A 27665-nucleotide genomic window follows, 5' to 3' on the forward strand; every position below is an offset into this window, starting at 1 on the left:
GGTTAAGGTTTAGGAAATTGGGTTCAGGTTTAGGTTTTCAAGTTTAGGTTTATGTTAAAGAGTTGAGATTAGGATTAGGTGTAGGTTTAGGTTTAGAGAATTGAGAATACATTTACGTTTTAGGTTTAGGTTTAGGTTTTAGGTTTAGGTTAAGGTTATAGGTTTAGATTTTACATTTAGGTTATGGTTACAGGTTTAGGTTATAGGTTTAGGTTATAGGTTTTGGTTTAGGTTTAGGTTATAGGTTTTGGTTTAGGTTTAGGTTTAGGGATTTGAGAATACATTTATGTTATAGGTTTAGGTTTAGGTTTTACGTTTAGGTTAAGGTTACAAGTTTAGGTTATAGGTTTAGGTTTATAAGTGTAGGTTATAGGTTTAGGTTTAGGTTAGGTTATAGTTTAAGGTTTAGGGAATTGAGAATAGGTTAAGGTTTAGGTTTAGGAAATCGGGTTCGGGTTCGGGTTTAGGTTTGGGTTTTCAAGTTTAGGTTTAGGTTAAGGAGTTGAGATTATGATTAGGTGTAGGTTTAGGTTTAGGGATTTGAGAATACATTTAGGTTTTAGGTTTAGGTTTAGGTTTTATGTTTAGGTTAAGGTTACAGGTTTAGGTTATAGGTTTTGGTTTAGGTTAAGGTTATAGGTTTAGGTTTAGGTTAAGGTTTAGATTTAGGTTATAGGTTTTGGGATTTGAGAAGAGGTTTAGGTTTAGGCTTAGGTTTTGGGGTAGATCCAAAGCTAAAGTGGGCCTCGAAACGAATTGGGGCCACCAAAGTTTTTGATCAAACTGATATTTGTGTTATTCCTTCTTTGGGTCTAGGTCTATGTGAACTTACCAACAAGTTGGATCTCAAATAACCATCATGGTGGGTCCCAGGAAGGAATCAATGGTCGGGGGCACTGTCCCCACCATGATGTTTAGTTTTAGGTATTAGTTTTAGGTGTAGGTTTAGGTTTCAGGTTATACTAGGGTCTGCTCTAACAATTTCGAGCTAATACATAAACACGGCCTGTCCAAATGGCTAGACCACTCCAATGCTATCCATAGGAAATGGACAGCTTTATCATGGTCATAACAGTGGTTCCCACCTTCCAGGGACCCCCGCTTAACATTCGGATAGCTCCGATGCACATCCGGGTCTGCTCCATCAATTTCAAGTAAATACATAAACACGGCCTGTCCAAATGGCCAAGCCACTCTAATGTTGTTCATAGAAAATGGACAGCTTCATCATGGTCATAATAGCGGGTCCCACCTTCTAAGGACCCCCGCTCAACATCCGGATAGCTCCGACGCACATCCGAGTCTACTCTATCAATTTCGAGCTAATACATTTACAGCTAGTTGATAAGAGTCACTAGACGACCAAAAACAATAACAAAGGATCCAGCCAAAATGCTGGGAATGAACTCCCGAAACTTCACCTACATAGGAATGACAATATGAGTGCCAAAATAGTCAAAACTGACAGCACCATTAATGCTTAAGATATAATTCATCAGAAAGTACCATTGATGCTAAAAATAACTTTAGAAAGCATAAGGCACTATTCAGATAAATGGTCATAAAAGTGAATCTCTCAACAACATAGCCTAGCATTCTTCAAACATTGGTAAAAGTACGTATTTCCAAGTCTCCAAGCTACTCTTCCTATAAAGATAATTTATTCTCAAGAGCATTTTCTTTAATAACTGAATTTTCCTCAAAATATAACCTGAAGATCAAATATCAAGCTCACCTTATAAGCAGATTATATCATGCATCCATGTAAGCATTGTGGAACCCTGAGCCTACACTCTTAATGATTGCTTCAACTTTGAATAGGCATCTTACATCCCAATCACTAATACAAGTCAAACATTATGGAAACTCTTTGTAATATTGAAGCATACAAACATCCTCATGCTACAATTTGAAACATCATCCAAATATCTATCACACTATTCATAAATGAGGAAGCAAGAATAGGAATCATAAAAGCAAACAAACTTTCACTGGATTTCTCCTTGATCACAGTTAGCAATTCCCTTTCCACAATCACACAATAACAATGTTTAGAAAATCAAAACATGAACAAACCAAGTTTTAAATACATGTGTCAGTCACTCAAATGCCCATGTACTGAACATCATATAGATTGAAATATCTTAGATGTAGAATTTTTGGGTTTATACCTGTTAGATGTGAATAGTGTCGGATTTTCTTTCTCAGCCTTCTTTTTTTCTGGGATACCTTTTGCAGGGTTAGTATTTTTCTATTTGAGGTATTTTTGGTCCATCGGCCATCCACACTACAACCAGGAAATATCAATGGTTTGGATAATGGACCATAAGCCCCATTTCTACAAACCGAAAGCTAGGGTTGTCAATGAGTCGGAGCCTATAGTACCCGTTCCTAGGATAATCTGCTTCTGGGCTTGCCAGGCCTAGATTTAGTTCTTGAAGACCCAGACTATCTCATAGTCAATTGCCATCTCACTCTGTATTTAATAGGGGAAAAACTACAAATGAAAGCAATAACAAAATCGATCGAGATAATGTTTAGGGTTTTGAGGGGAAGCACTTACCTCAAATGAATTGAGATCTTGTGGAGACTCCCCTGCAATGTGCGACCTAGAACGAGAAAACCTAGGTAAGGGGTTTACCAATACCCTAAGTAGGAGGGAGAGGGAGATTATGTGTGGGTTGTTGGAGGGAGGGAGAGGGAGAGAGAGAGAGAGAGAGAGAGAGAGAGAGAGAGCATGGAGCAAACGAGAGAGGAGGGGTCGAAAGAAAGGGAGCAAGGACCAAAGAGAAAGCTAGAGCGAATTGGGCGTAAGGAATACGGATTGTGTCCTACCTCGCCTGTCTCCAGCTGGGAACGGGCAGTAGCTTTCAATGTCCACCATGATGTATGGGTTTTATCCACACCGTCCATAAATTTCTACTTATCATTTTATGAGAATTAAAAAAAAAAATTAGACAGATCGAAGGTTCAAGTGGACCACACCACAGGAAGCAGTGGTAATAATGATTCTCACCATTGAAACTTTTATAGGGCCCACCATGATGTTTATTTTCCATCCAACCTATTCATAAAGTTACATAGACCTGGATGAATAGAAAAAACAAATATCATCTCCATCCAAAACTTCTATGGGCCCCAAGAAGTTTTCAACGATAAGAGCTTAATCCCCATTATGTCGTCTACATCTTTCTTAGATATGCCTCATTTTTTTAGCATGTTGTGCTTCTCTTATTTTTTATTGGAGTAAATTTTATCACAAAATTGACAAAGGGGGAGATTGTAAGTGCTATGGTTTCCTACTCCTTTGGTTGTCAAATTTTGTGGTGCCAAAAACAAAATCTATGTCATGTGTAGCATGTTGATTTATATGATCAAGACACTGCATCACAATGCTTCAAGTTAAGAATGGTGATCTACATCAAGAAATGCAAGGTCAAGTACTTTGTTCACTTCTGTAAACTTCAATGTTTAGAGTTTTTGAAGCTACATTGAAAAGACGAGTGCTTGTTCAAGATTCAAGATAATGTTCAACTCAAGATGAAGAACAACTCAAGAACGACAAATCCAAGCTTTAGAAGATCTTAAGTTCAAGGTACATCATGTAGAGATCTCAAGCTTCATAATCATCAAAGGTCAACCATCATTTGAAGAAATGAAGTTTCAATGTTCATACTTCATGTCCCAGGTATGAAAGACCTTAAATTGACCTTAGGGTAGGTCATTTTGTATACATAATTCAAATTGAATCACTTTATATGAATTTGGACTGTTTTAAGACTAGTACTGAACCCTGTTCGACTAGTCCTAACATTGCCTCAACCAGTCCAAGAAATTTCAGGACCAGTCTTAAGTTATTGCAAATTTTCAGAATTTTTTTGTTGAGCCACGACCAGTCCTGGACTCTACTCGACTGGTCGTGTGAACAGTGCACGATTCGTTCACGACCAGTCCAGCAGCTACGACTCAAACTATAGCAACGAAACCTAGTGCCTCACGACCAGTCGTGGGTTGGTCACGACTAGTCATGGAGGGCTCACGACCAGTCGTGAACAGCATACGACCAGTCGTGGAACGATTTTTTATCTGATCGCGCTCAAAAATTTGAAAATCTCTTTGACCTACGACCAATCGTAGTGTCCTCAGGACCAGTCGAAGATGCGATTTCTGTAACTATAAATAGAGCACGAATTTCAGAGTTTTATAATCCAATTCAAGAAAAATCAAGGCATCACTCTGAGATAAGTTTGTGTTCATTTTAAGCTACTTTGTGCATATTTAATATTCTCTTTTGTTAGCTTTGTCGATTTGATTTTGTTTCTATATTCCAATCTAATTTGAAAGAGGAATTGTTGTATTCCTTCTTCTTGGAATCAAAATCAAATAGAGCTAGCCCAACTGGTTTAATTTAAAATTAATCTAGAACCTAGAACCATTTCAAAGTGAGTATTGGACATTGAACTTCTACATTCGAACTTCTACTCCAATTGGTTCTTTCGGGCTGCTACAAAAGGAGAAATCCAAGTATTTTATATTATTGTAAATTTCCTTATTTTGGTTTCTTTTGAGATTAAGTCAGAAAAATCTCATTGTGTTGGTTATCTGAGCAGAGTTAGAAAACTCAGAGGTTGGGGTTTCTGAATTGTGTAAGCCCATTTGAAAGACACAATTGTGAAGGTTTTGGGTGAACCTGAGAAAAACCTATTTTTCTTAGTGAACGCTAATATCCCCTTTGTGAGGAGTGGAGTAGCAAGCTGTGTGCTGTTGTTTAACAGTTGGTGTGCACACAGGTGAACCACTATAATTCTTTGTGTCTTGTGATTTGAATGTTTGTGTAATTTCTATTTCTTTTATCATTCAAATTTGTGGGATGTATGTGTAGATGTGAATGTTGTGATATTTACATTTCAAGCATTGTGAGGAATGTTGTAATAGTTTAGACTTTCTTTCTTGCTATTTCTTTTTATTCCTCTTCAGTTTAAGTTTTTGATATAAAGACCTTTCTAGAAATAAGGTTGTCCTACCATAAACCTTGGTTTTTGGTGTAAGGTTGTCCTTAGAACAACATTTGTATCAACCTCTCAAGACTAAAATTTTGAGGTTGCTTTTCATTTTAGTACTGTGATTTATTTATTATGTTATCTTTCCTTTATTCATTTATATTCCACTATTAAAGTTTTAATTTGGCATAATCCTATTCACCCCCCCCCCCCCCCTCCCCCTCTAGGACATATAGCTTGGCTTTCTACATATATTTCTTTTAATGACTTATGTTTATGTTTAAGACTTACATATTTCTTTTGCAACAGCATCATCGACCAGTCGACGAGGGTGTGGACCCACGCATGGGTTGCTTTTAGAGCGACTTACACGTGAGGGTAGGGTAACGGTAGAGTTCCCACAGGACTGCATTAGACTTGTTGGGAACAATGTCAGGTTGTTTACATCGGAGGTCGGTGTCTTGTGCCGATCTCTGATCCCCTCACCACCCCCCGTTGGGCAGATGTGACAGATGATGTGCGGCAGCTCATCCGTCAATGCCTTCAGGTAAATTTTAGTAAATTAAAATTTATTTTATAAAAGTTTATTTACGGTTAAGTTATTTTCTTAATAAGTTTATTGCCTTAATCTATTATTTACGAAACTGTAAGATAAATTTGATTTGGATTTGAGTATTCCGCACATTTCCCATGCCATCGACGACATGATCAAGAAGCGGTTCAAGGAGTACCACAGTGAGTTACACAAGTGGTACAAGCGGTGCATGAGCCACGAGGAGGGCGCACTGTCTACACCGCCGCACGTGACCCATAACGACTGGCGAATACTCTACGATAGATTTTCATCTGATTCTTTTCAGGTAATATTTACATATTTATGATATCTTAAGGTAACAATTAAATTCACAATTAATAATAATTTATTATGAATAATGTGTTTAGAAGAAGAGCAAAATAAATTCCGACAACAGTGGAAAGTTAGAAGTGAATCACGTAGCTGGTTTAAAGTCATTTGTACAATTTTGTCACGACATGGTAAGAAATTACTAGTAATTATTAAGTTGATATATTCTTTCCATGCATTTATATTAACTCTATTGTCCTTTCAATTGCGCAGTGAGATTCCGTCACTGGCCAAGAGCTCGGACCAGTAGAACTCTACAGAGGGACTCACTTTCGGCAGGTGGCAGGATCTTAGGTACATCCTAGAGCAAGCGAGATTTGGGTAAAAATCATTACATTGTAAAATTTAATTGCATTGAATTATAATAATGTCATTTGTTATGAAAATTTATATGTTTTCATTACAGGAGGCGATAGACACCTTACATAGTCAGCCCACTCTGAATGGTACTCAACGAAGTGACACAGAGATATTGAGTGAGGTGCTTGGCACCCGTTCTAGATATGTGCGTGGGCTTAGCCATGGTGCCAAGCTCATGGCACCCGCTAAAGCTGCCTCCACCCGATCCATCGTCGTTGGCGAGAAAGCCATACGTCGAGCTGATATCACAAAAAGAGAGGTTCAACAACTACGGGTCGTCGTCCATGACATCAGAGAGCAGCTAGAGAGGAAGAGTGAGCAGCTGGAGAGGCATAAGGAGGAGTAGGAGAGGAAGATGGAGGAGTTGGCGAGGCAGAGGGAGGAAAAGGAGAGGAGGAGGATTGAGGAGCAAACGAGGCAGAGGGAGGAGCAGGAGATGAGGATGGAGGACATGCGGGTGAAGCATGAACGACAGATGATGGAGATGTTTCAGGCTCTCGCTGCACGCTTACCCATCGATGCCCCACCACCTCTGCCTTCATCTTTGTAATTTTTTTTTTATGATGTTAAACTTATATATATTTATGCGTGAATGAATGTGATGTGGATAGATGTAGTTTATGTATGGATGAATGCAGTTTATGTTTGAATGGATTTACGTACTTTAGGTTTAAATGGATGTGAATGTGAATATGATGAACATAACAAGTGTATATCGAATATGATGAAATATATTATAACAGGTGTATATCAGGAATTTTGTGATCAGAAATTGAAAAAAAAAAGACTTTTACCTACGAAACTTTTCGTATGTAAAAGTCTCATCCTCAGTTTTTACCTACGAAAATTTTCATAGGTAAAAGTCTTGTAAATATTTTTACCTACGAATATATTCGTAGGTAAAAGTTTTGTAAATTTTTTTACCTACGAATAGTAGTTTTGTAAATATTTTAACCTACGAAACCATTCGTAAGTAAAAGTTTTGTAAATATTTTAAGCTACGAAAATATTCATAGGTAAAAGTTTTGTAAATATTTCTACCTACGAAAATATTCGCAAGTAAAAGTTTTGTAAATATTTTTAGCTACGAAAACATTAGTAGGTAAAAGTTTTACAAAGATTTCTAACTACAAAGATATTCGTAGGTAAAAGTTTTGGAAATATTTTTACCTATGAAGAAAAATTTTGTAAATATTTTTAGCTATGAAAATAGCCGTAGGTAAAAGTTTTGTAAATATTTTTAGCTACGAAAATATTCGTAGGTAAAAGTTTTGTAAATATTTTTACCTACGAAAATTTTCGTAGGTAAAAGTTTTGTAAATATGTTTGCCTACAAAAAAAAGCGTCGGTAAAAGTTTTTTTACTGATTTTTACCAACGAAAATATTCGTTAGTAAAATTTTTTTTATACTGACGAAAAAATTCTTGGTAAAAGTTTTTTTTTACCGATGGAAAAATTCGTTGTTAAAAGTTTTTTTTACCGACGAAAAAATTCATCGGTAAAAGTCTTACCTTTGCCGACGAAACTTTTTTTCATCGATAAAAGCTTTTTTCGTCGGTCTTTTACCGACGAAAATTTTCGTCGGTAAAACTTTTTACCTATGAAAATTTTGGATTTAGCAACGAAAATTTTTGTTGGTAAAAGTGAGTTTTCTTATAGTGGTTTGAGATTGAGGGATTCCACCTCACATGGATCGCCAAGCGGGCATACAGAAGGAGAAATAGAAACTTTCCATTTTTAGGAAGTGTTGTGTTTTCGGGACCCGCTTGCAACGAGAATCGTGTGCACGCACACGTGTGGAACAGTGCGAGACTTCCTTGATCTTGGTCGAGCCCAAGCTCTGAACATGATGGACGGTTTAGATCTCCCGTCTGGGCAGTGTAGGTGGGCCACTGCTTATCACACTGAAGGTTGTCCGTCCGTTGGCGGAAAAACAGAAAGGAAGGAGAAATCCCTCCATTTCGAGAACCGTCGGGTCAATTTGTGTTTGACCCGACTTCACTCCTGGTGTACGGCGGGTGCACACGCCCTTAGTACACATACACCACCAATTGGGGTCCAACATGTTGCTCTATGCAATCCACACCGTCCATGATTCTCTGTGGGTCGTCCATCTAGGTTATCTAACTGTAAATGAGGCAAATACAAGGCTTGGGTGGGTCGTGCTTACTAATTTCGTATTTGATTAGTGAATTGTGGGTCCTATGGAGGTATTTCAGCAAATCTGATCCGTTCATTCGTTTAGCAGGGTTAGTTAGGGCAAGGGGTTTGAAGTGTGGCCAATCACCAAGTGGCCACACTACCGAATTCCAACTTAAATTGTGAGTATCCTTTGCTCTAACGACTAATTCCTTTCTAATTCTAATCTTTATTGGTCTTAAAGTCTCCTATGGCTACCTGATTGAAACTCAACGGTTAATTTCACCAGCATGTGGTCTACAATGCAAATTTAGCCTAATGGAGCCATGTAGGCTTGATGTGCAGTGGATCTTTAGATTTAGGTCCATCAATAGATGGTGATCGGTTCAACTGGTCCATTAAAGTGATTTAGATCCTAAAATAGATGTCCCTAAAGCTATGATGGACTAATTTGAAAATCAATCGGATGGATGGCTTGTTATACGAATGAATGTTGTACTAGACGGTTGAGATGGATGATTTGAGGATCACTGAGTGTTGATGTGTAAGGAAAGCTACGTGTGTTCCCACATACGTGTAAACTTATTTAGATTCTTATGGTAACACCCGAGTATTGAAAAGTATGGGGTGTTACAGGTGTAGACATGGGTAGAGTGATAAAATTGAAGGTGGAAGACAGGGTATACCCTATCTTTGCGGGGATAGAGGTTGTTAAACAAGAAAGACCTACCATAGCCACTCAGAACAACTTAGAGACTTCTCAGGAATCTACAGAATCTATCAGGGAATGGGTAGAATACAACTTCAAAGCAGGATAGTTGGCCAGCCAAGAATGCCCCCAGGATGTTCGATGATTTGCTCCTGAGGAATCCAAGATAATCCCCTAACCCAATCTCAGTATAAGTCCCCATTGGGAGCTTCTCTGAATGAAGGAGATCAAGCAAGACCGAGTGGAGAAGGCCCACCTCAATTGCAATCCCATGGAAGGTGACCCAGCCTCATTACCAGCAATGCCCCTGGATAGCACTAGAATTCTAGCCATAGAAGCTGGAGGGCCCAACCAATGCAGAATGGAAGTGAGAAATACACTAGATGGAGAGATTGGTGTATTGCCCCTCATGATCAACTTAAGAGATCAGTCCTAGGATGATCAAATCAAGCAGATAAATCAAGGAAGTCCGGTTCAGACAGCCAACCCCTGCAGGCACGAATTAAATTAGATCATGGGAGACGATCAAGATATGATGGGAACTCACCTATCACATCTCCAGAGAGAATTGAAGCAAAGGGGAACCCACCACAACTTAATAGCCTTCAGGAATCCCGCGCTCCTGCTATGGTGGAAATCAGAACTCCTCCAGACACAGGCCAACACAAAATCGGAGCAGATTATGACAGTCTGGGTTTAGAGGTCGACCTATCTCCATTTTTCGCAGAGGAATTTGATAGTATGAATCATAACCAGGTGGTAAACTCTGTCCAAGGTAACCGGCTGCTACATAAATCAGACAAAGCAAGGTAACCAGCTGCTACAGAAATCAGACAAACAAGGTAATTCAAGTAATGGTGTTGAGATAGAGGAGCAGCCTTCGACCCAAGCAGATAACATTGTGATCCATGAACTAGATGAAAGGATTCTACAAAAGAACCAAGATATAATTCAACAAAAAATTTTCCGACACTAAGAGCTAGAGAATAAACCAAATCATCCTAAGGGCAATGGAAAATTCAGAAATAGGGGACTGGTATAGAAGAGTAAGAAGAGTTAAGAGGCGGGCTATGAAATGGGATGTATCATGGATGAATAGCATCCTCATGTGGAATGCCCGAGGGGTGGGCAATGCCCCCACCATTAGGACTGCCTCTAGGATCATAAGGAGGCATAATCCTTAGATTGTGGCCATCCTGAACCCATGATCAGCGATGACAGGAGAGTTTAGATTAGCCTAAAGCTGGGTTTCCAATCTTCCTTCTCTAATGTAAATTCAGGGGGGAAGATCTGGGTATTCTTTAAAAACTCTCTTAACATATCAGTTTTTGGTGTTACTAACCAGATGTTATCTATGATGATTATCTTGCAGAACTCTCAAACTTCTATCAAGCTTTCCATTATCTATGTTCGGTGCAACAAGTTCCAAAGAAGATCCTTGTGGCAAGACATGACGTCCATTTCAAACTCAACTCAGGAGCCGTGGCCAATCTGTGGTGATTTTAACGCAGTATTTGACATTGTTAAAAGGAGGGGTAACGGGAATCCAGATTTCTCCAGCTCTAGGGAATTTGTAGAAGCCATAAATTCAGCAGCTCTTCAAGATGCGGGCTTCTTAGGGAATAGATTCACCTGGAGCAACAACCAGCAAGGCAACACTAGAGTCTGGACAAGACTGGATAGAGTGCTCCTCAATGTTCAATGGGCGACCTTCTTCACATGCTTCAGGGTAGATCACCTACTAAGGGCCATCTCTGACCATGGTACTCTTCTTTTTTCGTTCCCTAGTGACACTTTTGGTTCGGCCAGGCCGTTTAGATTCCAGCGGATGTGGACTCTCCATGAATCCTTTATGCAGGTGGTCCAATAAGCTTGGGAAGGTGAGGCAGCAACCCATCCTATGATCAATGTCCAACTAAAGATGAAAAAGGTAAAGCAGCTTCTCAAGAAATGGAATAAAGAAGTCTTCGGCAACATCCACCTTCAGGTCAGGGAAGGGGAGCAGGCCCTAGAACGAACTGAATTAATGATACAAAAATCTCCTGATGTAGACTTTCAGCGCCAACTCGGGGAGGCTAAAGTTCACCACAAAAAAAAAAAAAACTAAGGGAGGAGGTCTTCTGGAAGTAGAAGGCCAGAAATTCTTGGTTAAAGGAGGGAGATAGGAACGCGAAGTTCTTCCACACTTCAGCTGCAAACAGATCAATAAGAGCTGAAATCAGATCTATTAAAATCCAAGGAGGGGATCTCATTTCTGATCCCAACCTGATCAAATTAGAACCTGTCCAGTTCTTCGAGTCTGCATTCAAGTCTGAAGACATTTCCCACTCACCAGCCCTCCTCAATTCCATCCCGACTATTCTATCAACTAGCAACAATGACTTCCTACTGGCCATCCCCTCCCTCCAAGAGGTTCACCTTGCTATCAGCGCCATCCCAGCAAATGGAGCCCTTGGCCCGGACGGGTTTTCTAGTGGTTTCTTCCAGTCCTGCTGGCCCATTGTGGGAGCTGACCTCCACAAAGTAGTGATTCATCTTTTTCAAGGGGGTAATATTCCCAGGCCTTTTACTTCTACTCTCATTTGCCTCATTCTTAAAGTGGCGGCCCCATCCACCTTCTCAGAATACCGCCCCATCAAATACCACCCCATCAGCTTATGCAACTGCGTGTACAAGATATTCTTGAAGATCATTGCCTCTAGGCTTTAACCATTTGCTTCTTGCCCTCATCTCCCCTGAGCAAGGAGCATTTGTGAAAGGGAGGTCAAGTGAGGAGAACATCGCTTTGGTGCAGGAGATGTTCAGAGATATCAACAAGAAGGTTAGAGGTGGAAGCATGGTAATGAAGCTTGATTTAGAGAAAGTGCATGATAGAGTGGAATGATCATTCCTCAATCAGGTTCTCCGAAAGTTTGTATTCAATAATTCGTGGGTAAAGTTGGTCAAAAAATGTTGGGCAAATAGCTGGTTCTCTATCCTAGTAAATGGTGATGCATCGGGGTTCTTTAAATCCTTTAGGGGGCTTGGAGAGGGCGACCCATTATCGCCAAGTCTATTTATTCTAGTTGTCAAGGTTCTTAGCAGCGGCTTCAAATCTTTGATGGACCAAGGAACGTGCTCCCCTTACAAGCTAAAACAAGGCTGCCCGATCATATCCCACCTTTTTTTTTTTTTTTTTTTTTTTTTGTGGATGACACCCTCCTATTCACTAACAGAGGTTCAACATCTCCAATGGCAGCTAAGAACTTCCTGGTGGAATTTCAATCTTCATCGGCCCAACTGGTTAACTTCAGCAAGAGCTCCTTCATGTGCTTCAACAAGTTGTCGATTACTCGGATTAGAGGTATTGAACGCTGCCTAGGGATTAAGAAGGCATCCGCTGCTTCAACCTATCTGGGTGTTCTGATTGTCAAGGGCAGAGTGAAGAGTGCAGCCTTTCAGCATCTTCTCAACAAAATTGAGGCTAGGATCCATGGCTGGAAGCCAAGTTCCTCTCTTAGGCAAGTAGGGCTGCCTCATTCTCCATGTGCTATGCGGCATACCATCCATACGGTGGCTGCCATGCAAGTCCCGGTCCAGGTTTTAGATACTATGGAGAAGTGCTTAGCCAATTTCTTCTAGGGTTGGTTAGATGGTATCAAGAAACTACATTAGGTTAGCTAGAAGAAAATTTCCAAGCCTAAGATTGAAGGTGGATTGGGAATTCGCTCTCTAAAAGAGATCATGAAGGCGTTCAGATCCAAGCTGGCCTGGGCGGTGAAGTTTGGTCAGGCCAATAGCCAGTGGTTGGCTTTGATCAAGTCCAAATTCCAGCTCGACCTTAGAGAGTTGAACAGTGGCTCTCCTTCATCCCCTGCACCATCGCCATTGTGGAAAAGCATCAGATCTTCCTTCCCCCTTATCGAGAACTCGGTTCAGTGCTAGGTGGGCCAGGGAAACTGCAGCTTATGGAGGGTTAATTGGACTAATCTGGGTCGCCTTCAGCAGCATACATTGAGCCCTGTTCCAGTGGGGTTGCGAGATATGAAGGTAGGGGAATTTCTTGGGCCTAATGGCCCTCTCCGACCTTCATCTGTCTTCTCTTTTCTTCCTCAAGATGTCATCGACTTCATTTTCCAAGGTGGTTTCTGCACTTCGGAGGATCCAGATTCTTATATTTGGACGTTGGACCCGTCGGGCTGTTTCTCTGTAAAATCAGCGTGGCAAGTTGGCCGGTCGAGTGGGCCAAGAAAGAGTTAGGCAGCTTGGGCCTGGCACTCGATGCTTCCCCCTAAGATTTCCTGTTTTGCTTGGAAGGTTTTACAAGGCACCATCCCGACTGATTCCAGCATTCAGTCCAGGGGAGTGTATATGGTTTCCAAGCGCGAGTGCTATGGGGTGGACGATAGGTAATATCCATCTGAGGAGTCGGTGCTGCACCTCTTCATCACGGTCTCCCTAGCAAATATAGTTTGGAACCACTTCAGCTCAATGTTTGGTATTGCAATCTTGAGCAACTAGTCTGTGGAAGACAGATTCATGGCCTGGTGGGCAGCCGCTTCTTCTCAAGGTAAAACGTCTATCCTGCAGGGACTGGCTCCTAGTATTATCCTTTGGGAGATTTAGAAATCCAGGAATGGTGCGAGATATGACGATTCAGTGGCCCTCCCCTCCAAAACGATCCTCAAGATTACCGGGTGGTTCAGATCGCTCTGTCTGGCGCTTCCAAAATCCTCCAATAGATCGTTGGCCAGTAGAAGTACACTTCAGGCCCTGGGAATTGTTGCCCCCCTCCTCCCCAAAAGTTGATTCCTTCGGTAGTGAAGTGGCTTCAACCGGTGGAGGGCTGGTGCAAGTTAAATGTGGATGGATCATCCAGGGGCAATCCGGGCCTGGCGGGAGGTGGAGGGATCTATAGAGGAGAAAAAGGTAAGTTCTTATTCGCGTTCACCATTGGCAACGGGCTAAGTTCCAGCAACATGGCAGAACTCAGAGTCATATGGGATGATTTGGTAATGTGTTTTCAGAAGGGGTTGAGAAAGGTTCAGGTTGAATCGGATTCAAAATTGATTGTCGACCTTTCGAATGGCAAGATTGAAGGGGTTGCGCACTGGGGCTAATGGTTGTCCCGCATCCAGAAAATTAGGAACAAAGGTACGATTTCCTTTACCCACATCTTCAAGGGAATACCATGGCAGACGGTCTGGCCAAATTGGGGAGTTTTTAGCAGTCCCCATCCACGTTCACACGGCGCTCTAATCTTCCTCTTCGCAATTGGTGCCAGGCCCTGCTAGATAGCCTAGGGCTGGGATCCATCAGGCTTTGTCCAAATAGCCAGTAGGGTCAGATACGAGCTTTCTTTTCTTGTTGGTGCTAGGCCAGGTCGCCCCGTTTCTCCTTTAGTCTTTTTTCTTCTTTTCTTTTTTTTCATGATAAGCTTCCCCCGGTCCTTTTTTCCAAGGCACAGCCCGAAGCGATCTATTGTAAAGTTTTTCATATTGATATATGAAGTTCAGATGATTAAAAGTAAAATTTAAAAAATATATAATAATAATAATAATAATAATAATCTTATGAACAGGTTGGATGACAAGTAAACATAGGTGTGGAACCTAGAAAAGTTTAAACGGTGAAAATCATTATTCCCACTGTTTCCTATGGTATGATCCACTTAAGCTTTGAATATGATTAAATTTTGAGCTCAACCTCTTATATGATCTGAAAAAAGGATGGATGGCGTGGATAAACAACATACATTTACAGTGGGCCCAACTGAGTTTACTCGGTACGATAAGAGCAGGCTGAGTAACTCAGTGCCACAATCCCATTTGGACAGTGATGTACGGGTTTTATCCACAGTTCTCAATGAGTTTGATATATAATTTCATGGTACATGTCAAAAATATAGGCACAGACGGTTCAAAGGCTCAAGTGGACCACGTAGTGGAGATTAGACACCTATTGTTGAAAACTGTTGAAGGGTCGCCCAAGTTTTGAATCAAGATTATATTTGTATTTTGCCTTCATTCAGAGCTATGAAACTTTATGAACATGTATGGCAATTAACCATCACGGTGGGCTTTAGGAAGCTTACAATGTTGGGTGTTTTATCAGCACTACTTTCTGTGGTGTGGTGCACTTGAGGCCTTAGATTTGGCTTATTATTGTGATTTTAACTTAAAATGTTATGGCAAAAATTTTTAAGGGTGTAGATAAAACCCATACATCATGGTGGCCGGCCCTTTGGGCCCTTGTCGGTTCCTATCTAGGGACTGGTGGGGCAGTACCCAATCCGTGTCCAGTCGTGCGGCCGGGGGAGTCGGACTTGGTAGTGAACGGTACAGTACTACCTAGTTCGGTACTCATGGATACTGGTAAAAGCGTATCACACCACATGAAATAGCAGGGATTGGATGCACACCACTGAAAACTTATAGTTGACCTCAGAAGTTTTGGATCAAGCTGATTTTTGTGTTTTCCTCGCAACCAGGTTTATGCGACTCCTGTGTATAGGTTGGATGGAAAATAAATATCACCGTCCAACCCAAAAAGGTTTCAATATTGCCTCAATATCCCCACACTTTCCGGTGGTGTGGTCTATTTGAGCTTTTGAGCTGCCTTATTTTTGGGCTAATGCCCTATGAATGGACAGCTAGGATGAAATACATACATCATGGTGGGTCCACATAGCTTCTCCAGTGGAGTGGTTACTACCGAATCGGAGGCTGTCTGGCCAGCCTTGCATGGGACGCGTATTGCCTGCACCGGAAGCTAAGAGAGGCCCACCCTATTATTTTTGAGAAATCAATCCCGTTCATTGATTTTCTTAGTTCAGAATATAACATGGGCTAAAAAAATGAGGCAGATGGTAAATTCAATTGAGCTGCACTACAGGAAACAACGTCTACTGTTGATACATTCACGAGACCACAGAAGTTTTGAATCTAGTTAATACTTTTGTTTTTTCAGTTCATCACAGTAGTAATAACCTTATAAACAGTATGGATGGCATATTAATATCACAGGGACCCACGGAGATTTCCACTGCAAGCATTTTCCTACCCACGTTTTCCTACCGTGCCGCACACTTGGGTATGGTGACCCTTACATCAGCCAGCTAGTAGTTGAAAGCTCTGTAGCCCCACCATGATATATGTGTTTAATCCATGCCGTCTATCCATTTTTCCAGATCATTTTAGGACATCATCCAAAAAAATGAGTCAGATCCAAAGTTTAAGTGGACCACACCATAGGAAAGAGTAGCAATTGAATGCTTACTGTTGAAAACTTAACAGGGGCCATGGAAGTTTTGGATCAAGCTGAAATTTCTGTTTTCCCTTCATCCAGTATTATATGAACAGGTTAGATGGTAAATAAATATTACATTGTGCCCTTGAGAGAAGTTTTCAATGGTAGGTGTTCAATCCGCACTGTTTCTTATTTCTCACGGTGCGGGGCATTTAAGCTTTGATCCTCCTTATGTTTAGTCTCATGTCCTAAAATAGGCTGAAAAATGGATGGAGGCCTGTATAAAACACATATATCATGGTGGCCAACAAAGCTTATCCACCGGCTACGGAGCTGGTATAGGGTCACCATCCAATCAGCGTCCATTTGTGGGGGCTGGGGCATTACGAGGGCCCAACCTCAGGCCTAAAAGTCACTTTATGTGGATTTAAAAAATAATTTTAGAATAGGTTAAAAATACAACAAGAACAAAAAAAAGATTCCAATCAAGCATTATCCTGTATAAAATAAACTCTATATGATGAATAAATTAAACAGTGTCACATGCCTATCTTATAATTGGAAAGTGAACTCCAAAAAAGCACAGTCCTTATCTGCCAACCATCTGTCATTTTGATATAATTTATTTTATTTGTCCTTTCAAGATTTATTCAAAGGCTACCTTTGATTGTCCATCCCTGGTAAAATTTATTTTGATTCAATAATCTTAACATCCAGACAGTGACTAAACTGAACAGTCCTTATTGATTACCTCCCTGTTGGGATGGTGGACATCTGTTGAACGGTTAAAAATGAAAATACCCAAGAGCTCCTTAATTGGATGTTAGAATTATTCGACTACTCTTACTTTGGGAGCATGACTGAAGAAGAGTTGGTAGGCTCATGATGTAGCTGTTTAATTTAAGTTAATATTATTTTTTTTTGAAAAAAGGACTGCTGCCACTGCTCGACTTAATCACAGGAAATTACAACCTTTTCGGGTGTGGCTGAACAAAAAGGACTTAGCCCACACCTATCATATGAGAAGGGAAAACTGAAAGAAAACTGAAAAAAGCAGAGACAGGGGAGCTGAGAAAGAAATTGCCAGCCCCACCCCAAAACCAACAGCCGGAAAACGACACGGTTAGGCGGTCGATCTAAACACGCCAAGCCCGACCCTATCCAAAAGGATCATACCACGGACCGCAGAAGGAAGGGAACGGAAATGAAGATGGATCACAGATTTTTGAAGGCGGCTCCCTTCCCGTGCCAAACCATCCGTCGGGCCATTACCTTCTCTTAGAATGTGAGCAAACACAAAGCTTCCTAGCTGGCCTAAGCGATTGATTCTATACAGCCATGGTTGCCACTTCCAATGGGCATTTGCGAGGTTAGAGAGACAGTGAATCATCAGTTCTGAATCCGACTCAACAACAACCTTGTCAAGGCCCCTACCCAAACCGAGAAGCATCCCATCGTGAATAGCGCAGAGTTCAACCAAGTTATTAGAAGCAACCCCGTAGCCTGCAAAAAAACCGAAAAGGAAGTTACCGTTGTCATTTCTACAGATGCCACCCCCACCAGAATATCCAGGATTACCCAACGCCGATCCGTCCACATTTAATTTGACTCATCCCGGGGAAGGCTTATCCCATTTCACTAGGGAAGCAACAGCCCTATTGTGAACAGGAACCGAATTCTTAGGCCTCTTGACGCATTTCCAGCCAACAGCCTCCGATAAATTTGCGCCGGAAATCATGTTTGCCCACCATCTGATGCGGTCCGCTGATACCCCAGAGTTCATCGGGGAGTTATCAAAAACAAAGTTATTTCCTGGCCGCCATATCTCCCAGAGAATCAGGATCGACAACATGTAACAGACTCGATTATGTGCAGCACCAGGTGCCAAAGCATTCCTCAAAAAATTCAGCTTACCCGCCACAAAACTATGAACCAGGGGCGGGATACCGCATATCGAACCGAAAGAGTTCCAGAGGTTCTGAGCATGGCGGCCAAAAAGGAAAAGATAGGGGATAGATTCCTGGTGAGGAGATACATTCGTACCTTGGAGACAGCATCTACACCTTGAGGCCATGGCAACACCTTTATCTTGAACTCTACTGTCTACAGGGATCACATTTTGCAGGAGTCTCCACATGAATATAGAGAACTTTGGCAGAAGGGAGCCTAACCAAATCCATGAAGCCCACACAGGAGCCGGTGAGGGAGACCTCAATAGTTGCCACGCTGAACGCATAGAAAATCTACCTGACTTTTCATGCGGCCAGAAGCATTCAGGGGGGTCATAAGAAGTAGAGAATCCACCGTTAATAATTTCATCACTGAGATGCTGAGGGCGGAGGGCGAAAACTCGGGATGGAGGGAAGGGGCCAGCTCTACCCATGACCTCTTGCACTTTCAGCTCCAAGAGGTCTGAGGGGATGGGACAAGGAAGATGGCGTTGGAGGGGGCCCCTGCCCATCCAATTTTCAGTCCAGAAATTTAAATCACCATCTCCAACAGTCCACTGGATTGACTCCGACAGAGTGGGAAACAAGGACCTAACTTTCTTCCACATTGGCGAAGGATTTAAGGAGGGGGGCGCCTGATCACTTGCGTGGATATCCCTACCATGCTTGCATCTCATGAGCTTTGCCCACGGGCTAGGAGGATCCCCGAACCTGATCGACCATGCTAACTTGAGGCGCTGAGCTTTCATGACTTCATCCAGACGTCTAATACCCAGCCCGCCCTCCTGGGTGGGACGAGCAATCTTTTTCCAGGCCAACCAGTGATGTTTCCTGTTCCCCTTAGCCCAACCCCAAAAGAAATTTGAGAATCTTTTTTTTAGCTTTTCGGTCACCTAGTGCGGGATATGAATAACTGACATGATATGGATGGGAATACTGCTTAAGACATGACAGATTAGCGTTACTCTACCTCCTTGAGAAAGAAGCCTACCCGCCCAACCCGATGTTCTTCTATCCACCTTGTCCACCAGGGATTGGAAAGCCACAGATCTGATTTTTCCTGTGAAGAGAGGGGCACCCAAGTAGGTAACACTATAAGAAAATAGGCCTTTAGCCACAATTTTTTAGGCTCAGTTGAAAAAATGGAGGCTAAATGTGTCTATTTTTAGCCTATGCAACTGAGGCTAAAAGTTCATCTTTCGCCTCAATTGTATAGGAACCAAGGCGAAAAGTCTACCTTTTAGCCTTAGTTGCATGGGAACCAAGGCAAACCTCAGTTGCATAGGAACCGAGGCGAAAAGTCTACCTTTTAGCCTCGGTTGCATGGGAACCGAGGCGAAAAGTCTACCTTTTAGCCTCAGTTGCATAGGAACCGAGGCGAAAAGTCTACCTTTTAACCTCATTGCATAGGAACCGAGGCGAAAAGTCACCTTTTAGCCTCAGTTGCATAGGAACTGAGGCGAAAAGTCTATTTTTTAGCCTCAGTTGCATAGGAACCGAGTCGAAAAGTCTACCTTTTAGCCTCAGTTGTATAGGAACCGAGGCGAAAAGTCACCTTTTAGCCTCAGTTGCATAGGAACCAAGGCAAAAAGTCTATTTTTTAGCCTCAGTTGCATAGGAACCGAGGCGAAAAGTCTACCTTTTAGCCTCAGTTGCATAAGAACCGAGGCAAAAAGTCTACCTTTGATACTCTGGCAGAATGTGATGGATGATACGCAGGCACTTAGAAATTGTATAAATGGCATGCCTGTAATTCAAATTAATTGGTGTATGGTGATATTTGATTATTTGACTAAATAGGTGGACATTCATTGGATGGTTAAAATGAAAAATATCCAATGGTCCTACTTCAACAATCAAGTGTCCATGAATACAAACACACCACACATGCTAACATGATACGTATGAGAGATCTCATATGTTTATAAAATGGCTTGCACTTTTCATGTGTAGCTTCATGAAATCACGAATGCTCACCGATTGTGAAATCCAAGCCAATGGATTTCTTAATTTGAGTCACGCCAAAGTCTACTTTTTAGCCTCAGTTGCATAGGAATCGAGGTAAAAAGTCCACCTTTTTAGCCTCAGTTGCATAGGTCAAAAGTCTACTTTTTAGCCTCAGTTGCATAGGAACTGAGGCTAAAAGTCTACATTTAAGAATATTGAAAAAAATTGAGAATCTTGAAAGAATTAATAAATTTTAAAATTTTTGACAATTATGAAAAAATTAAGAATTTTGAAAAAAAAAAATTGAGACAATTGTGAAAAAATTGAAATTTTTGAAAAAAAAAAAATGAGAGTTTTGAAGAGATTTGAATTTTGAATATTCTAAGAACTAAGAATTTTAAAAAAATTTGAGAACTTTTAAAAAATTAAGAATTTTTTTTTTTGAAAATTTAAGAATTAAAAAATTATAATTATGAAAAAGTATGATTTTTTTTTTTAATTGAGAATTTTTAAAATTTTTGAAATTTTTGAAAAAAAAAAAAATTTGTATTTGAGAATCTTGAAAAAAATTGGAAATTTTTTAAAAATTGAGAAATTTCAAATAATTGAAAATTCTTAAAAAAAAAAAAAAAAAAAGAATTTCTTCAACTATTAAGAATTGATTTTATTTTTATTTTTTTGATAAATTTGAAAAAACTGAGAATTTTAAATTTTTTTGATAAGTTTCAACAAATTTATAATCTTGAAAAAAATTTAGAATTAAAAAAGAAAATTAAGAATCTTAATTTTTTTTTCTTTTTGAGAATTTTCATAAAATTGATAAAATTAAGAATTAATTTTAGTGCAGGAACCCAAAAATGAAATAGATCCAAATCTCATTTTGGGCCCCGCAAATGAACGGCCTCGATTTCCACATTGCCTGCCACGTGTACCGTAGAGAGATGAGTATACCATATTCCATGTTTCTTACGGATCCAATATATCATCTCTGTGGCTTTTATTCATTTTGGAATTTGGAAGCTCGAAGCAGAGCTCTCTCTCAAAATCCCTAAGCTCCAAAAGGAAAACAGAGCGAAATCGCGTTTTACTTTTACAATTCTATCTGTCAAAATCCCCAAGCTCTGAAAGGGAAACAGATCGAAATCGTGTTTAACTTCTACAATTCGATCCTTTACAATGCCTAGAAACGTCAATTCTGTCCTCCACACTAGCAATCTCTTCGCCGATTTCAGGTACTCGTTCTTTCTTTTTTCTACTGATTTCTCAACTGAAATCCTCTCGAAAATCAGAAATCGGGGCAGAAATCTCTCATTTTCGTGCCTTTTCCCCATTTGGCCATTCAAAATCCAATTTCTGCATTTTTTGGTTCGATCTGAGGAGTTTTTTTTTCCGCTGATTTCACTGAAATCTTGCTCAGGAAGTGGAAAATCCTGTCATTTCTAGCTCATTTGCTAGATTTGAGCAGTTTTTGCATTACAATATCAACGATTAGGGTTTGGTGTTCAATCTGAGAGCAAAACCTTGTTCTCTGTTGTAAAATCTGCTCCTCCATTGCCGATTTACGTGCAGGCTAGATAAACAAGGGGCATATACACCAATTACATCTCCTCACCGAACCGAACCTTAGCTCTTCTCTCTGTCTTCTCCAATATTTCTCTCGTCTTCGTCAGATCTACCATCTCTCTCTCTCTCTCTCTCTCTCTCTCTCTCTCTCTCTCTCTCTCTCCAATCATCAGATCCTCAAAAGACAATGAGCTTTTTTTCAATTTTTAGAGATTTATCTTTGATATATGTAATATCATGCATTTGAAATACATTTTGAGATTTAGTATCTTCTGATTTGTTGAGATTTAGATGTTAGTTTTGCATCATTTAGAAGAATACTCCAGTTGTGTGTGATGCTTGATACACAAGCACAAAGTTACATACACTTAAAGTAAACTGCTTAAATGACAGATCTTTATACTGGAGCTCTTTTTCTATTATTCTTTTTGCCATATCCTTAATTACGGGTTGGTTACACTTACAACCCACACTCCCTAATGCTAGGGAATTCAACATGTCCAGGTAATATTGGAGAGGGTAGAGCATTTTGCTCAGTCAGTTTCTGTACACGAAGATCAAATATTTCAAATAAGAGCTCGTATTCAGCAGGTAATTGGCTTGTCCTATTAATCGACAATTTAATTTAACATCTGTGATATCCATGGCCTACTCACCATAGAAAGTCTCTCTGCCTATTTTTTCAATCCGATAATGGTGGTATATGAATGATGCATTTAGATCTTATCTAGTAAGGAATGGAATTATTCACTAATTTCTGTCCTCATACCCAAACGAAATAGGGTTGCAGAACGTAAACATCATCATATTGTTGAGAAAAGAGTCAATACTGATGTAACTTACTCATAGTTTTTGTCCTCATACACTAGTATTAAGAAATTGTGGTTAAGGCTCTGTTTGGTAGCGGGACTAAAAGTAAATTGTCGTAGGAATGTTTCCTGCCAGGCTCTGTTATTGGCCTTTTCCCATGGGTATTGTAATTTTGAATAAGTTCAGAAATCTTGGAATTTAAGAGCATTATAGTTTGAAGACAAAATGACCAAAGAAAAGATGGAAAAGGTTTAATCATTATAGTTTCAACACTAATAATTGCTCTCTCTCTCTCTCTCTCTCTCTCTCTCTCTCTCTCTCTCTCTGTGACACCAAATCTACCAATACACTCACACTAACACCAAAAATCACTCTCCTCCAATTACTTCTCCTTTCACCTAAAGTCCCATTTGGTAGTCTAGTAGAGTGTGATTTGCTTGTCGTAGAAGTATTACAAACTGATGTTTGATTAAATGGTTCTATTTTTTAGGTGTTGGGCGTGATACTTTTTCTAATTGTAGCAATAATATGTTTGGGGGACCCGTGGATATTCTTCATTTGGATGCTCATCCAGATATCTATCATGCTTTTGAAGGAAACAAATATTCGCATGCTTCATCAAAATACATCAGTTGGATCAACTGACATAACTGACAAAACTATTTCCTATCACTTCTTATGTTGTTAGTCTCCCTATATATTGTTACCCATACAATTTGTTATTGGTAGACTCTTATGTCTTATCTAATGGCATAATACACGCTAATAATTAGCCATTTGCATTGATTAGTTGGTGCCAGGTGTCACAGAGTTCATGATAGCAGAACTGCTTTACTTGCAATGGATGGATCCAAACCAGCCAAAATATCTTTACATCAATTCAACTGGAATGACTCGTGATGATGGTGAAACGGTATGTTGGTTCTCGTTTCCATTTTTTTTTAAACTGTATTGTGTAACTCTTTGATAATCTCCATCATGCTTGTGCAGCTTTTCACAAGCAGCAGTTGCAGCTCAAGCTGGTGCTTCAGTTATCCAGATTTTTGTTGGTTATTCCAGTGGAATTGTATAATATCTCCTTGAATTTGTTTCTTATGGGTTTTTCTTTCATGTTGTAGAGAAAGATTCAGATTCAGGTTCTGACTTGTATTCGGATGGATCAGATATCCTAGAGCAATTGATAAGGAAAAGGCAAGAGAACTAAAAGATACAGAGGTAGAATTGCAGCTCAATATCAAAGACAAATTAGATGAGTTTAGATTGCCTACAGAAGAGGCACTTCTCCATTAATTCTACTTCGAACTTCTCCTGGTTCATTTTGAATTTGGAAACTTGAGGCTCTTATGATTTTCCTTTAGGAGCTTCAAGAAGAGGCACAGTGACCACCAGATCTTCCAAAATCTTCAGCACAAAATAAAAGAGTGTGCTATCTCTCTGTCATTCTTCTGCATTTTCTCCTCTCTCTCTCTCTCTCTCTAATTATAATTTTTGGATTGATACCCTTTACTAATTATATCATTTTTAGCATCGCTATGATATAATTTTATTTTATTTTTTCTTAAATTCAGATGTTTCCAGTTGCAGAGCTTGCACAACTTATCAAAGTGTGTGAAAATCCATGACCCACTTGCTTGGACAAACGCTCTAAAGGTGAAAAAAGACTGGCTTTATTCTAATCATACTATTATTCTTTAATTTGTAATAGCTTGGGTTGGGTCAAAATGCTGCTTTGTTGATCGTAATAATTTTTACAATCTATCACATAGACCGTTTATGCTTTTGGTAGTAAGCATTTATGTTATAGTCTGCCAACGTTTAGATTTCCAAAAGGCATTGTTCTGGTAATTGTGTAAATACATTCTAAGATTAGTTAATCAAATGTCGGGATTGAAGTACAACCATAGTTGTATTGTCATCTAGCAACAAAACAAGTCAGTAGACCAAAATGAAACAGAAATAAAATGAGTTGGGACAAATAACCAAATTGGAGTAGAACTGCCTCAGATTGAATCTTGCTTGTGAAATGCATGTTAGCTAAATTGGAGTATTTTCTCAATGCATATTAGCTTTTGCAGTGGAATGGCTTATGGTTCCTTTTGAAGGTATTAAAAAGTACTCCTAGTGCTCATTACAAATGATAAATCTGAGTTAGTGAGAGTGATGGAAAAAGCTAAAGGGAGAGTTCTTTCATGGGCTCTAGTGCACAAAGATTTTACAGGAGTTAATTAGGAGGATTTTGTAGAGATTGGCTTTGAAAGTTCTGCTACAAGGAGTGCTATGTATCACTAAATGTGTGCATTATTCTTTGATTCTTCTGTTACTAATAATCAATTAGCATTTCAAAAATGGAAGTGATATCCAATTGATTCTTCTTCTTCTTCTTTTCTCAGGTGCTTCTTTCACCTCCCATTTTCACGTATAACTATCAGTTTATTGATGTAAATTGAGTTCTGTGAGTTCCTCCAGTCTATCCTGACTCTCATTTACGGCGACAGTAGCAGATCACTCAAATATGGTTTTCTGTGTGAAAGCTGTTTGGTTGAAAACATTACACATTCTCATGTAATATCTTCACTGTATTTCATTTCTTGTTTGAGAGTTTCCTTTTCCAGAAAAATGGAGTGATTTGAAATGAATTTCTTTCTTTATGAAAACAAATTTAGGTGCAGGCATGGGTATTTCCATGTGGTGAACAATGACTACACTCACTGGGAGATGTATGCGATTGGCGGAAGTGCAAATCCCACCATGAACAACCAGGGCAACAGATATCTTGCCCCGATGAATCGCTTTGCCAAGGAGGTAATGAAACAGTAACAATTGAATGCTCTAACATCTTCACTACCATAAACTACATTTACAAATTGAAAAATGATATGAGCAAGCTCTGTTAGAGTAGATTCCCACCACTAATCCTAGTATATTTGAAATATCTGTTATAGATTAGATTATATTAGATTTTAGGTTACCTTTAGTATATAAACATGTCATCGCCAATGGAATAATTCACCTAAGATCTTCACTATGTAGTTGCTAAAATGTAAGAACTCGGTGATTTGGTCCTTAGTACAAGCTAAATGTATGTCATCTCACCTAGTGAGGTTGTCACATTTCAGGCACTTGTGGTGAAGCTAAGGGAAGGCACCGTGCCAAATGCTAATACTGGTGTTGTCACTGGAGTTCTTGCAACTGTTGGGGAGCTTGCTAGGGTGGTGGGTTTACTTCCTTATTTTTTGGGTTATATTTTGAATCACGTAGTGTGCTATGGTACAAGTTCCAATTTCATCAAGTCTGATACTTTAAATTAGCTTGCCTTTTATGTGGGTGGTATGAAAAGGAATGATGAAAAGGTTCTATTTTGATGCTAAATTGTCGAAGCATTGCTCTAGGAGTTTTTGCTTGTTTACTTTAATTTGTAACAAGTAGTGATCATGTTGTCATTTTGGTATCTACCTCCTTTCATAGAGGCTAGCATACTTGCTTGCTGCATTACACTTAAAAATAAAAATAAATAAACAAATAAATAACAAAAAAAAAAAACAAGGTGTATATGCTGCATTACACTTTGGGAACCACATGATGTGAGGATAATCACTTACCAGTCATGTTTCCACATGAATGTTTTTTTTCACTATTAGCAATGGTGTGATCTTAATTCGTTTGTTGTGGTCCTTGTTATAGGGAGGTTTTGGAATGAAGCAATATCTTAACTATGTTAGTAATTGTTGAAGCCCTCTTGGATGGAGCTACTGTTATAAAGCGTGAAGTGGCTGTCGCAACTCTTGGTCAAGTTGTACAGAGCACTGGGTATTGTGTTCTCATTGCTAGTCCAAGCCAGAATAAAGACGGATGATTGTGTCAGCCTGTCAGGTTAGCATCCAGCATTAAACTTGTGCTGATGTTTTTTATCATGAATCCTGACAACATTGAGATTTGTTTATTTTAGAAAATTGAGAATGGGTCCTGATTGAGCATGTGCAGGTTCGGGGGCTCCCTTTTGCCCACAATTTCCATGTGGAATGCATTGATGAGTGGCTCCGGCTAAATGTGAAGTGCCCCCATTACCGCTACTCCGACTTCCCTAACCTCGATCTCAGCACCCTCTCCAACCTTCACGCTGACTCTGGGCGTCCCCCTGCTAGTGTTTTGACGGCCACACGCTATGTGCACACACAGTCAGCAGGCCAGAGCTACCTGTTGAGGTTGCAGGGCCTGCTATGCACAAACCGAATGGAGAATGCTGGTGGAGGCAATGATGACGCTGGAGGCAATGATGACGCTGGCCTGGAAGCAGCAGAAGATGGAAGGGCAGTGTTATCTCAGGGTCCGCCAAGCACGACGGCACCGGTGATGACGGACGCGACCATGACTTTGTATTATTTGTGGAACCTAATGTTATGTAACAGTTTGATTGAGTTAAACTTTAAATAAATTGTTGTTAACTGTTTTGTTGGTATTGTGGCTTTCATGATTGATTGTTTCATGAGTGGATTAAATGAATGGATTAGTAGTTTAAATAAAAAAATTTTAAAAATAAACATTTTTAGCCTCAATTTGTAACTGAGGCTTGGATTTAGCCTCGGTTGTTGAGAACCAAGGCTGAAATTCCCATGGCCAAAGGCTCTAGCCTCGGTTGTTGAGAATTGAGGTTTAAAATAGATTTAGCTTCAATTGGAGGCAATTGAGGCTAAATTTTGGATTTAATCTCACTTGGAAACAATGGAGGCTAAAATTTTGATTTAGCCTCATTTCGAGAAAACTGAAGCTAAAAAGGTTCTTTTAGCTTCACTTGAAGAACTGAGACTATAAAAGTCATTTTAGCCTCAATTGCTAAAACTGAGGCTAAAGCCTTTAGCCACGGGGGTTTCAACCTTGGTTTGGATAACTGAGGCTAAAGGTTTTAGCCTCAGTTTTTAACCTTTTTAGCCTCATTTTTGAATCAAGGCTAAAGCCCCCTTTTCTTGTAGTGTAATATCACCCCTAGCTTTCTAGAACCCAGGATGCGTTCAGTGGTTCTGATTCTGGCTGAAGAGAGAGCTGATGAACAGATGAATCTA

General features: G+C 40.0%; 2 protein-coding genes across 18 annotated transcripts; one reads left to right on the plus strand and one right to left on the minus strand.

Moving 5' to 3' along the window:
- Positions 1–17948: 17948 nt before the first annotated feature.
- Positions 17949–19037, minus strand: LOC131228852 (uncharacterized). Its single transcript, XM_058224702.1, has one exon. The coding sequence runs from the start codon at positions 19035–19037 to the stop codon at positions 17949–17951; it is 1089 nt and encodes a 362-aa protein (XP_058080685.1).
- A 2171-nt stretch (positions 19038–21208) lies between these two features.
- On the plus strand, positions 21209–26867 carry LOC131229491 (uncharacterized). 17 transcript variants are annotated; one of them, XR_009163378.1, is made up of 11 exons: positions 21211–21467; positions 22303–22389; positions 23399–23521; positions 23599–23674; positions 23772–23823; positions 23967–24029; positions 24177–24258; positions 25272–25410; positions 25725–25820; positions 26290–26478; positions 26590–26867. XR_009163378.1 is itself a non-coding variant. In XM_058225455.1 (6 exons), exons 2-5 carry the CDS (start codon positions 25121–25123, stop codon positions 26316–26318), a joined length of 369 nt encoding a protein of 122 aa, XP_058081438.1. In that variant the 5' UTR covers positions 24197–24258; positions 25075–25120; the 3' UTR covers positions 26319–26478; positions 26590–26867. The 17 variants fall into 17 exon arrangements, 1 of the variants encoding a protein (XP_058081438.1); XR_009163377.1 differs by having other exon boundaries at positions 23599–23630; positions 23727–23823; XR_009163366.1 differs by adding an exon at positions 25075–25170 and having other exon boundaries at positions 21210–21467; positions 23599–24029.
- Positions 26868–27665: the final 798 nt, after the last annotated feature.

The sequence above is a fragment of the Magnolia sinica genome, chromosome 16 (genome assembly GCF_029962835.1).
Source record: "Magnolia sinica isolate HGM2019 chromosome 16, MsV1, whole genome shotgun sequence".
NCBI lineage: Eukaryota > Viridiplantae > Streptophyta > Magnoliopsida > Magnoliales > Magnoliaceae > Magnolia > Magnolia sinica.

Coding starts and splice junctions, on each gene's coding strand:
- LOC131229491 (XM_058225455.1), top strand. CDS start 25,121: ATGGTTTTCTGTGTGAAAGCTGTTTGGTTGAAAACATTACACATTCTC. Junction 25,171..25,271: donor AAAACATTACACATTCTCAT/GTAATATCTTCA, acceptor AAACAAATTTAG/GTGCAGGCATGGGTATTTCC. Junction 25,411..25,724: donor TGAATCGCTTTGCCAAGGAG/GTAATGAAACAG, acceptor GTCACATTTCAG/GCACTTGTGGTGAAGCTAAG.
- LOC131228852 (XM_058224702.1), bottom strand. CDS start 19,037: ATGAAAGCTCAGCGCCTCAAGTTAGCATGGTCGATCAGGTTCGGGGAT.